This window comes from Neoarius graeffei, chromosome 11, assembly GCF_027579695.1.
Source record: "Neoarius graeffei isolate fNeoGra1 chromosome 11, fNeoGra1.pri, whole genome shotgun sequence".
In the NCBI taxonomy this organism is placed as follows: domain Eukaryota; kingdom Metazoa; phylum Chordata; class Actinopteri; order Siluriformes; family Ariidae; genus Neoarius; species Neoarius graeffei.
In genome coordinates, this window is record NC_083579.1 from 27,326,078 (window position 1) to 27,339,561 (window position 13,484).

The 13,484-nt window shown below is 46.6% G+C and overlaps 1 protein-coding gene across 2 annotated transcripts in view; it reads left to right on the forward strand.

Moving 5' to 3' along the window:
* syne3 (spectrin repeat containing, nuclear envelope family member 3) overlaps positions 1-13,484 on the forward strand; it is a 118,525-nt gene that overhangs the window by 26,666 nt on the left and 78,375 nt on the right. For both annotated transcript variants that reach the window (XM_060933694.1, XM_060933695.1), the window contains exon 3: positions 13,131-13,303. In XM_060933694.1, the coding sequence (XP_060789677.1) occupies positions 13,131-13,303 (173 nt within the window). The remainder of the gene's footprint in view (positions 1-13,130; positions 13,304-13,484) is intronic.

The window sequence follows — 13,484 nt, forward strand, 5'->3', positions numbered from 1 at the left end:
TACCAACGGGTAATCTGCGCGTTGGCATCTTTCATGCGGTGGAGCCACTGGAGGGGCGCGTGGTCTGAACAGAGGGTGAAAGGGCACCCCAGCAGGTAGTAACGGAGGGTGAGGACCACCCACTTGATCGCCAGACACTCCTTCTCTATCATGCTGTAGCGCCCCTCACGCACTGACAGCTTCCTGCTGATGTACAGGATGGGGCGGTCCTCCCCCTCCACCTCCTGGGACAAAACCGCCCCCAGCCCTCTGTCCGACGCATCGGTCTGCAACACAAAGAGGAGAGAAAAGTCAGGGGAGTGTAAAAGTGGCCCCCCACACAGTGCAGCCTTTACCTCAGAGAAAGCCCACTGGCATTGCTCCGTCCACTGGACGAGATCTGGTGCCCCCTTTTTAGTCAGATCAGTCAGTGGGCTGGTGACGTCCGAATAATTAGGTATAAACCTACGGTAATAGCCAGCCAGCCCCAGGAACTGTCTCACCCCCTTTTTGGTCTTGGGCCTCGGGCAGGCCGCAATCGCTGCCGTCTTATTAATTTGGGGATGCACCTGCCCGTTGCCCAAGTGGAAGCCCAGATACCGTACTTCCACCCGCCCAATCGCACACTTCTTTGGGTTGGCTGTGAGCCCCGCTCGCCTCAGCAACCTAAGGACGGCCCTCAGATGTTCGAGGTGCCACTGCCAGTCATTACTATAGATGATGATATCATCTAGATAAGCGGCCGCATAGGTGGCGTGAGGGCGGAGGACTCTGTCCATCAGCCGCTGAAACGTAGCAGGCGCCCCAAACAGCCCAAACGGAAGGGTGACGAATTGGTGTAAACCAAACGGTGTGGAAAAGGCCGTTTTTTTCTCAGGATAGTGGAGTCAAGGGGATCTGCCAATATTCCTTCGTCAAATCCAGCGTCGAATAAAAGTGAGCAGTGCCGAGTCGATCGAGCAACTCATCAATACGAGGCATTGGGTACGCGTCGAATTTAGACACCGCGTTGACTTTTCTGTAGTCCACACAGAACCGGACCGACCCGTCGGCCTTGGGTACCAAGACCACCGGGCTGCTCCAGTCACTGTGGGACTCCTCGACGATGCCCATTTCGAGCATGGTCTCAAGTTCTTCCCGAACCACCTTTTTTTTGTGTTCGGGTAGTCTGTAAGGGCGGCTACGCACTACTACCCCCGGGGCCGTCTCTATGTGGTGCTCTATGAGGTTAGTGCGACCGGGCAGGGGCGAGAACACATCCGAAAACTCGGTCTGCAACTGGGCGACCTCCATGAGCTGGATCGGGGAGAGGTGGTCTCCACAGGGGACTGGAGGGGTACGTGATGTCAATGCCCCTTTTTGAACCTCTGGCCTCAGCTCCGCCTTCTCCGGAACCACCAACACCAACGCCACGGGGACCTCCTCTTTCCAGAGTTTAAGGAGATTGAGGTGGTAAATTTGTAGCGCCCCACCCCTGTCCGTTCGCCTCACCTCATAGTCGACGTCCCCGACTCGCCGTGTGACCTCAAAGGGACCTTGCCACTTGGCGATCAATTTGGAGCTCGAAGTGGGCAACAGTACGAGTACTTTATCTCCCTGGGTGAACTCCCTAAGGCGCGTACCCTTGTTGTACAGGCGGGCTTGCCGTTCCTGGGCCTGCCGCAAATTCTCCTGGGTTAGTTGGGTGAGCGTGTGGAGTTTTGCGCGCAGGTCCATAACGTACTGAATTTCGTTCTTGCTTTGTGAAGGTCCCTCCTCCCAATTTTCCCGCAGCACGTCTAGGATGCCGCGCGGCTTATGCCCATATAATAGTTTGAATGGGGAGAACCCCATGGAGGCCTGGGGAACCTCTCGCACTGAGAACAACAAGGGCTCGAGCCACTTATCCCAATTACGTGCGTCCTCACTTACGAATTTTTTAATGATATTTTTGAGGTGCGATTGAACCGTTCCACTAAACCGTCCGTTTGTGGGTGATACACACTGGTGCGGATCGGCTTAATCCCCAATAACCCATACAGTTCGCGCAGTGTCTGTGACATAAATGTAGTGCCTTGATCAGTCAGAATCTCTTTCGGGATTCCAACTCGGGAGATGACGCGGAAGAGTGCCTCTGCAATACTGCGTGCTGAGATATTGCGCAGAGGCACTGCTTCCGGGTATCGCGTTGCATAGTCCACCAGAACTAATATAAAGCGGTACCCTCGTGCTGACTGATCTAATGGCCCGACGAGATCCATCCCAATTCTCTCAAACGGGGTCTCAATCAATGGAAGAGGGCGCAAAGGTGCTTTTGGAATGGCCGCTGGATTTACTAACTGGCATTCGCGGCATGCCGTACACCACCTACGAACATCGCCGCGAATCCCCGGCCAATAGAATCGGGCCATTATTCGGGCTAGTGTCTTGTCCTGCCCTAGGTGTCCAGCCATGGGATTAAAGTGAGCCGCCTGGAATACCAATTCCCGGCGGCTCTTTGGAATTAAAAGCTGCGTGATTTGCTCTTTCGTCTGAGTGTCCTGCGTCACTCGGTATAATCTATCCTTCATAATGGAGAAATAGGGGAAGGACGGGGTGGCGTTCGGTGGGAGCGTTTGACCATCGATTACTCTCACTTGGTCAAACGCATGTTGCAGAGTCTCGTCTCGCGATTGTTCTAACGGGAAATCCGCGAGGAATTCCCCGAGAGAGAGAGGAGGAGCCTGGGGCGCCTCACTCTGACGCGGAGATGACGTAGACGGCTGTGTGACAGCTGCTCCCGCCAAAGTGACACCGAGACCTCCCCCTGCTAAATCGCAGGACCCACTCTCTACTCAGCGCGTCATCAAACCCCAAAATCCCGGCCAATCAGTCCCCAAAATCAAAGAGTGGGTAAGGCGAGGATTAACCGCCGCCTTCACTATAAATTTTTCCCCTCAGAAAAAAATGTGGACTGACACCAAAGGGTAGCTGTGAACATCCCCATGCACACACAACACCTTCACCCCCTGTGCTCCCCCCAATGCCTCGTTTTGCACCAGGCTTTGGTGAATTGAGGTCTGATTACAGCCCGAATCCACCAACGCCTGATATGTATCCCCTTGGATACTCACCGGTATGCGATACGCTCCGGCCCGATCGAGGGCGGCCTCTGGCGCATCGGGGATCCGAACCACCGCGCCCACCTCCATCGCTGTGCACTGCTGTTGAAAGTGGCCCGGCTCCCCGCAGTGCCAACAAACCGGCCCGGGCTTTCCCTCTGCACCGGTGATCCGGGGCTCACTCACCTGAGGTGGGGGAGAGACAGACACAGAAGGGAGAAATGGGAGGGCACCGCGGGTGTGGCGGGCCGGCTGGGGTGGTGCCGGCCCCCACCTCCGCGGTGGGGGAATGGGGCGAGGATGCGACACAGGAGGAGGGGGAAGGAGAGAGAGAGAAGAGGAGAGAAGAGAAGATGCCATCTGCTGTCCTGCCGCCGGGACAGCCGCCAAATGGTCCTCCGCCAGCTCGACTGCCTGATCCAGCGACGCCGGGCGGTGGCACTGGACCCACTCCGCAGTTCCTGCTGGCAAGCGAGCGATGAACTGTTCCAGCACCACCTGGTCGATGACTCCCTCGGCGTCGCGGTTGTTGGCCCTCAGCCACCGCCAGCAGGCGTCCCGGAGTTGCTGGCCAAACGCGAACGGCCGGCCGACTTCCTCTAAGCGCAACGCACGGAAGCGCTGGCGCTGCTGTTGTGGGGTGCGCCCCACGCGCTGGAGGACGGCCCGGCGGAGGTCCGCGTAGGCCAGCCGGCGGTCGGCGGGGAGCTGTAGCGCAGCCAGCTGTGCCTCTCCCGATAGCAGGGGGAGGAGGCGCGCCGCGCGCTGCTCCATCGGTCACCCCGAGGCTTCGGAGACTTGCTCGAAGAGCGTGATGAACGCCTCGGGGTCGTCCTGCGGGCCCGTCTTGGTGACGGTGAGGGGAGACGGGCCCGCGGTAGGAGCGCTGGTGGACCCCGCCGACGCGAGGAGGTGCCGGAGCGCCTCTCGATCTTCTTGTTGGGCCAACACCAGGGCCTCGAACCGCTCTTCTTGCTCCTTTCGGAGGGTGAGTAGCACCTGGTGCTGGCTTTGCTGGGCCATGGCGAGGGCGTGGACCAGTTCAGCAAACGGGGAGGACTCCATGGGGTTGTTAGGCTGCTGTGCTCCAATTCTCCCGGGTTTCGGCACCACTGTAGCAGTTCTTATGAAGGGGTGGAGCACAGAGGACAGCAGGACAGAGATCAGGTTCAACAAATAGCTTTATTGCTACACTTTTCAGTGGAACATACACACACAGCCAGACACACGCGCACACACATCAGGTGTCTGGTTCGGGAGAGATCCTCTGCTCTCTGCTCTCCCTCCCTAAATAGGGCACGGTCACTGGGAAGACACACACAAACAGGTTAATTGCAGTCAGGTGTAGTGATTCTGCCACTTACCTTCCCTGACTCCGCCCTCCTGTCACAGACCGGCGCTTGCCCATGCCCCCGCTGCCACAACCATTTACTATAAAATTCAAGCCATGCCCCCTTATTCATGCCTCTATATCTCAAAAACTAACAAACATAAGGTGCAATTTTGTCCACCATTTACTTGGACGAGGGCGGCACGGTGGTGTAGTGGTTAGCGCTGTCGCCTCACAGTAAGAAGGTCCTGGGTTCGAGCCCCGGGGCCGGCGAGGGCCTTTCTGTGCGGAGTTTGCATGTTCTCCCCGTGTCCGCGTGGGTTTCCTCCGGGTGCTCCGGTTTCCCCCACAGTCCAAAGACATGCAGGTTAGGTTAACTGGTGACTCTAAATTGACCATAGATGTGAGTGTGAATGGTTGTCTGTGTCTATGTGTCAGCCCTGTGATGACCTGGCGACTTGTCCAGGGTGTACCCCGCCTTTCGCCCGTAGTCAGCTGGGATAGGCTCCAGCTTGCCTGCGACCCTGTAGAAGGATGAAGCGGCTAGAGATAATGAGATGAGATGAGATTTACTTGGACGAATAACATTAATCATTGGAAGGATGAAGCAAATCTGGAATAGTCAGGCGGGAACATTTTCTGAAATCTGGTGATTTGAGGCATAGAAAAAGAAGGTACCAGGTCGTCTTATGTGTCAATGGTACAATACTGATAAGGGATCATGGTTGGATCACTTATCACAAGGAACTGGGAGTATTAGAGCTATTAAAGACAGGATTGGGAAGGAATCCGGGCATGAGTTTGTCATTTTCTCCCTGAAAGGAAATGCAGAAATCTTATTTCATATTTTACCAGAGTTATTTTCCCCACAGCTTCTGTGCTCTCTTACTTTTGGTGCTGTTTGAGAATTTTGTCAGCTAAGAGCTCTGGATTTGTTAAAGGAGCCAAGGCCAGAAATACGGCCAAAATACACTCGGTTTTGGTGCAACAAAACATCCACTGACTCCTCAAAGTGAACAGTACAGGAAGAGGTTATATTGCAGGGACTGATGATATAACTTCCTGCTCAGTGGGTAAGGAACATGAAAACTGGCCCCCCAGAGCAGGAACGAGACACCATCAGTGTCACAGCAGGTCACAGACATGAAGAAAATACTGGTTAAAGACCCAGCTCATGCCCTCACTGGCTTTCACAGCACATATCATTATTTATTTAAAAATGTATATACACTCACTGGCCACTTTATTCGGAACACCCATCCACCTGCTCTTTTCTGCAGTTCTCTAATCAGTTAATCCCTCGACAGCAGCACAATGCATCAAATCATGCAGATACAAATCAAGAGCTTCAGTTAATGTTCAAACGTCAGAATAGGAAAAATTGCGATCTCAAAGTGTGACTTTCTTTCACTGTGGCATGGGTGTTGGTTTGAGCCAGATGGACTGGTTTGAGTATTTCAGAAACTGCTGATCTCCTGGGGTTTTCACACACAACAGTCTCTAGAGTTTACACAGAACAGTGCGAAAAACAAAAAACACTGAGTGAGTGACAGTTCTGTGGGTGGAAACAAACGCCTTGTTGATAAGAGAGGTCGGAGGAAAATGGCCAGATTGGTTCAAACTGCAAGGAAGGATACAGTAACTCATATAATCACTCTTTACAACCGTGGTGAGCAGAAAAGCATCTCAGCATGCAACAGCAGAACACCACATTGGGTTCCACTCCTGTAGCCAAGAACAGGGATCTTAGAATCAAGAACAAGTTCATATTAAAGTGGCCAGTGAGTGTGTGCACGTAGTCCCCTCCAAAATTATTGGAACATCAAGGTCAATTATTTTGTTTTTGCTATATGTTGATAATGCAAACTTAGACCTAGAACATAGAACCTTTGGTGGCAGACCATCCCATTTTTCAGTTCTTCATACCTAATCCTGGAATGGTACCTGGATTTTTTTTTTTGGCTGTCAAATGAAATAAACATAAAGCAGGAGTCTAGCATCTTGCCAGAATAATTTAGCATGAATAATGCTAGTTGTAATGAGAACATTACTAAATTAATCTTGTCGTTGGTTCGTTGAGTTATAAAGTAGCACTTGATCCAGCACATCCTACTACTGTTTTGCGTTTTGTTTTTTTTATATTGGATGTCGACAGTAAATTGTGTGCACAGTTTAATCTAATGAAGCCAGGGGATACTAAATTGGGATGTTGCAACATGCAACTGTCATTTCTTGACTTGATGGAAAATAAACTACAATTAAAGCCGCAAGCGGCCTCCACGGGCCCTCGCGCCAGCCGCCAAGGGGGGCGGGGGCATGCGTCCCTGCGAAATACCTTCCACAGCTTCTGCGGCAAGAGACATTACTCCCACAATGGCGACAAAGCACAGAATTGGACACATGGCAACAATAGGGTCTCGCACTTCGTCCGTTGTCGACCATGGCAAGCGCCTCAATAAGGGTCTTGAAAAGAGTTTGCTTGCCAAGTTTGACAAATCAGAAGCTGCAATATCATTTTTGCCATAATCAGCACCCCCAGGGGCGAAAGTGCACAAAATTTGGCGTATATGTCAGGTGAGCTATGAAGAGTTTGCTTATGAAGTTTGATGACAATTGAGTAAATAGAAGATGAGATATAGATTTTTGAAGAATAAATTTTTTGGTTTTTCCCATGTCAGTAGGTGGCGCTATGCTGTACATGAGCGATTATGAGTTGGAAAAATAAGTGTCTACAACAGCAACGTACAATCACAAGGTAGTGGTGTGAAGGAAAAGCATTATGGAATAATTTACCAAAAACCCGTTTTGGAGCAACTGCGTGGGCCAAAAACAGCGCCCCCCATGGACGAAAATTCCCAAAATGTGGTATACATGACATGGGAGGTAGTAAGAGGGTGGCCGTGAAGTTTGACCAAATTTGAGGAAAGATTGGAATTTTTGCCCCAAAATAGCGCCCCCAGTGGCGAAACATCACAGAAATTGGGTCACATGTCAGGAGCCCAATGAGTGATTTGCGTGTGAAGTATGAGCAGTGTTGAGCAATTAGAAGATTTGTTATGAATTTTTAAGCATGTAAAATTCTGCATTGAAAAACGATTGACGTAAAACTTCTGAACGGTTTAACCTACGTGAAACGTATTTAGCAACTTTTGTCAGCCATGTCTGTAGATGATGTGTATCAATTTTGGTGACGTTCCTGTGAACGGTCTAGGAGGAGTTGCGCCGTCTTCGTGGCCATGCATTTCGCACAAAAGTGAAATTACCTCACTTCCTGTAGGGCGTGGCTAATGCATTGGCATTACATTTTTGTCCGGCTTGGTGAGAAACATATGCGTACCAAATGGCATGCCACTACTACAAACTACATGGCAACCAGGCACCTTAATGCGGGAGGCCAAAATCACAATGAGTTAGGGGGCGCTATAGAGGCCCTGAGGCCCGCCTGGATCTGGGCTTCAGGTTCTCAGTAGCGGTGGGAGTCTAAGAAAAAGGAGCCAAATTTCGTGCGATGTCGACCATGGCAAGCGCCCCAAAAAGGGTCTTGTAAAGAGTTTGCTTGCCAAGTTTGACAAATCAGAAGCTGCAATATCATTTCTGCCATAACCAGCACCCCCAGGGGCGAAAGTGCACAAAATTTGGCGTACCTGTCAGGTGAGCTATGAAGAGTTTGCGTATGAAGTTTGATGACAATTGAGTAAACAGAAGATGAGATATAGATTTTTGAAGAATAAATTTTTTGTTTTTTCCCATGTCAGTAGGTGGCGCTATGCTGTACATGAGTGATTATGAGATGGAAAAATAAGTGTCCACAACAGCAACGCACTATCACAAGGTAGTGGTGTGAAGGAAAAGCATTATGGAATTATTTACCAAAAACCCGTTTTGGAGAAATTGCGTCGGCCAAAAACAGCGCCCCCCATGGATGAAAATTCCCAAAATGTGGTATACATGACATGGGAGGTAGAAAGAGGGTGGCCGTGAAGTTTGACTAAGTTTGAGGAAAGATTGGATTTTTTGCCCAAAAATAGCGCCCCCAGTGGCAAAATATCACAGAAATTGGGTAACATGTCAGAAGCCCAATGAGTGATTAGCGTGTGAAGTATGAGCAGTGTTGAGCAATTAGAAGATTTGTTATGAATTTTTTAGCATGTAAAATTTTGAAGTTTAAATTGATTGACGTATAACTTCTGAACGGTTTATCGTACGTGAAACGTATTTAGTAACTTTTGTCAGCCATGTCTGTAGATGATGTGTATCAATTTTGGTGACATTCCTATGAACGGTCTAGGAGGAGTTGCGCCGTCTTCGTGGCCATGCATTTCACACAAAAGTGAAATTACCTCACTTCCTGTTGGGCGTGGCTAATGCATTGGCATTACATTTTTGTCCGGCTTAGTGAGATACATATGCACACCAAATGGCATGCCACTACTACAAACTATATGGCAACCAGGCACCTTAATGCGGGATGCCAAAATCACAACGACTTAGGGGGCGCTATAGAGGCCCTGAGCCCCGGCCAAGTGTGGGCTTTTGGTTCTGAGTAGCGGTGGCAATTCTCGGAAGTGGCGCCAAATTTCGCGCGTTTTCGCCCATGGCAAGCGCCCCGAAAATGGCCCAACAGCGGAGAAAAATAAAGAAGAAGACGGAAGAATAATAATAGTGAACTCTTACAAGAACAATAGGGCCTTCGCCCTATAGGGCTCGGGCCCTAATAATAGTGAACTCTTACAAGAACAATAGGGCCTTCGCCCATAGGGCTCGGGCCCTAAATATCGCCACAAGCAGTGATCTGCAGGGTCCAAGCAGTATTTGCAAGTAGCCTTCCCAACTCACTAGTCAGTTGTTGTGAAGTTACATGAAGGGTCCATAGCCATGCGTACTAATCAGAGGTGGACAATAACAAAGTACATTTACTTGAGTTCTGTACTTAAGTACACTTTTTGAGTATCCGTACTTTACTTGAGTATTATTTTTTTTGGAAACTTATGACTTTAACTTCACTACATTTGAAAGACAAATATCGTACTTTTTACTCCACTACATTTCTGTCAAGGTCCTCATTACTATGAAGCAGCTTTGAACGTGGATGTTTTTTCTTTTCTTTTCTAAAACGTGATTGATTTTTTCGCAGGTGACACTGAGACATCCTATCAGTGATCACTAGGGTCATGTCACATCCACAGACTGTATAAAATCAAGATCAATGATTTCTCCGCAGCATTATTTGAGCACAATCGGTTGATGGCGGAATGGGAGGAGGCGGTTCTTCTGGGGAATACATGCCCCCAGGGCCATACGTCGAACCCATGTTTCAGTTTTCTGAAAGGATTAAAGATTTGTTTCATTTTAAATGTTTGCTTTGTTTGCCGAAAACGAACCACATCACAGCCTACAAAAACTTGCCGTCCAACCTGCAGAAGCATATTGAGGTATGTAAACGTTTTATTCCAAGAGAAAGCTTGCAATGAAGTTGTCCTTGCTTTTAGAGCTAGCGATAATGTTGCAATAACTATGCAGTCTGGTTAGTCAAATGACTTTCTATGGATTTGCCCGCCAAGTTGCCATAGCCTTATCCATGGCAAACGTTAACACATAGCGAGTTAACTTGGACACTGTTAGTTGCCATGTAAAAATGGAGTTACGCTAACATGAATAACGTTAACGTATCTGAAGTCCTTTCAGAAATATGTTTTAGCATAATCTTGCCAAATAAACAGAATGTAGAAATCTTTCTTTTCTAGTAGCGTTAGCTACCCAATATGATTTCGAGTTTAAAAAGAATTTGCTAGCATGTCAGGTGGAGTTTCACTGACTAGCTAGCTTAACGTTAAACTACCATGATGGCACAGCATGCGTTCATTTTGTGAATTCACATTCCTGCCTTTGGTTATGGCGTTAGGTTTTGTAAGCATTGTGGCAATAATACAACAATGCGTTGACAGAAAATGTACTTTTAATACTTAAGTATTTTTAAAAGCAAGTACTTGAGTACTTTAACTTAAGTAAAAATTTGACTGTACAATTTTCATTTGTATCGGAGTAACATTTGACCAGTGGGATCTGTACTTTGACTTAAGTAATGAAGTTGGGTACTTTGTCCACCTCTGGTACTAATAAGTTTTATGCAGAGGTGGACCAAGTACCCAACTTCATTACTTAAGTCAAAGTACAGATCCCACGGGTCAAATGTTACTCCGATACAAATGAAAATTGTACAGTCAAATTTTTACTTAAGTTAAAGTACTGAAGTACTTGCTTTTAAAAATACTTAAGTATTAAAAGTACATTTTCTGTCAACGCATTGCTGTATTATTGCCACAACGCTTACAAAACCTAATGCCTCTGAAGCAACTGACTGGATTCACTGACTAACTTGTAGAACCTGTAGAATAAACACCTGGTAGAACGTTACAAAATGAAAGACAACTGAAAAAAAACCATCGTCATTTAAATTTTTTTTAAAAATTGTAACACTCCTCCCCACCCCCACAAAGTAGCATGGTAGTGTTCTGACCCAGCTGTGGCAGTGTGCACACATGCATGTGTATGTTAATCAGGAAGACAGTGGAATAGCTGTAAGTGCAGCTTGCTCAGAAAATAAAAATGACAGTCCAACCTGATTAAAACCCAGGTCTGCACCTTGAGCTTAATAACTGCTCAACAGCAACACTGCTTTAAGCAAGACAAAAAAGTGCAAGATCATCTGACATCGAAACAAAAAATTCCAGCAATTTGTTGTGACTGACTAGTAAAATACTGTCCATCTCACAGGTCTCGTGTGTGTGTGTGTGCATGCATGTGTGTACGTGCACGCAAGTGTATGTGTTCATGCACATATGACTCTGCCTGTGGAATCATGGTGGTTTAACCCCTTCATTGCCCTTGGACGAGTCACGTACATCATGAAATCTTTTACCGCTGTGCCTTATGACGTATGCTGTACCTTACATGGCACATTACTTTTACTTCACAGTGGCAAATTACTGTGAGTTGGCTTAGTGGTTAGCGTGTCTGCCTCTCAATTGGGAGATTGTGAGTTCTATTCATGATTGGGTCATACCAAAGACTGTCATAAAAATGGTACTCAGTAACTTGGAATACTTGGTGTACATTGTGTTTTCAAGTACTAGTAATTCATGTTTATGGACAGGTTCTCATTGACAAGACCCATTGCCTTGGGGGGGTTTGGATGTTTTTGAAGTTGTTTTTGATTACTAAAGTTAGTTTTACTCTACAACAGTGTTTTTTTGTGATTTTTCTATACAAATATTAAAAATATAAAGTTCCGAACAAGTTAGAGAAAGATTATCAAAATATCCCAATTTTGACCTATTTTTGTCCTATATGCCCAGCCCATTACAGTTAATTATGGGTGGCAGCCAAGGGGTTAATGTTAAGCTAACTAGTCAGTGAAGCTCCACCTGACATGCTCGCAAAATCTTTTCAAACTCAAAATCATATTGGGTCACGAACGTTACTAGAAAAGAAAGATTTCTACATTTTGTTTATTTGGCAATATTATGCTAAAACATTTCTGAAAGCAATTCAGATAAGTTAACGTTATTCATGTTAGCGTAACTCCGTTTTTACATGCTAACAGTGTCCAAGTTAACTCGCTATGTGTTAATGTTAGCCATGGACAAGGCTATGGCAACTCGGTGGGAAAATCCATAGAAAATCATTTGACTAACCAGATTGCATAGCTATTGCAACATTATCGCTAGCTCTAAAAGCACAGACAACTTCACTGCAAGCTTTCTCTTGGAATAAAACGTTTATATCCCTCAATATGCCCCTGCAGGTTGGACGGCGAGTTTTTGTAGGCCATGATGTGCTCTGTTTTTGGCAAACAAAGCAAACATTTAAAACAAAACAACTTTTTATTCCTTTCAGAAAACTGAAACATGGGTTCTAGCTATAGCCATGAGTGCGTGCATTCCCCAGAAGAACCACCTCCTTCCATTCTGCCATCAACTGATCGGGTTAAATAATGCTGCTGAGAAATCATTGATCTTGATTTTATACAGTCTGTGGACGAGACGTGACCCTAGTGATTACTGATAGGCTGTCTCAGAGTCACCTGTGAAAAAATTAATCACGTTTTAGAAAAGAAAAGAAAAAAACATCTCTTTCAAAGCTGCTTCATAGTAATGAGTAATGAGGACCTTGATAGAAATGTAGTGGAGTAAAAAGTATGATATTTGTCTTTCAAATGTAGTGAAGTTAAAGTCATAAGTTGCCAAAAAAATTAATACTCAAGTACTCAAGTACTCAAGCAAGTGTACTTTGTTACTGTCCACCTCTGGTTTTATGATAGTAACTCATTCTTGTCATCTATAAAGATATAAATTCTCCTCCAATATAAATGCATCAGTGATGTAATACTTAAATCCTTTAATTCCGACTTAAGTCATGATTTTAATTGCTTGGAACTGGACCAAGATGTGACCTTACATTACTTGAATTTTAACTTAATTTGCATGCTGTGATGTGTAAATAGGTTGCATAAATATTTGTTTCTTTCACTACTCCATCCATGTGACGAAAGTCTCCTGCCAAGTCCTCCTTCGCTCCCTCAGCACTTGATTAGCAGATTATGGGCTTTGGACTTATCCTTTATTCCGTACGGGAGATGCAGTATTCAATCTTTCCATGTTTTATGATGTCTTAAGTGAATATTAAAAACACACCACCCCGTGGGTGCAGTTTAATCAGTCAGCTAATGCTTTATCCTGAAGAAAATCCACGAGTCGGAGCAGGAGGGCCGGATGAAAATGGATGTGGTCCTGGTGGCTGCAGATGCTCTCATCAAGAACGGAGATGAGGAGCTGAAGAACCAGACTCACTCCAAACTTAAAGAACTTAAGACTCTGTGGGAGGAGACGTCTACCTACATCATCCACTGCCACAGGTATGGACCTGAACTTTGTACCTTTTGACATCATATTAAAATTTCCTGACATATCCGCGTTACAGTGAATGCTGTTTGCAGTCTGATTTTTTTCTTTCCCTCACTAGATTTCCACGGTGCAATAATAATAATAATAATAATAATGTTTTATAACAAATAATTATCTAATTATGACTTAAAT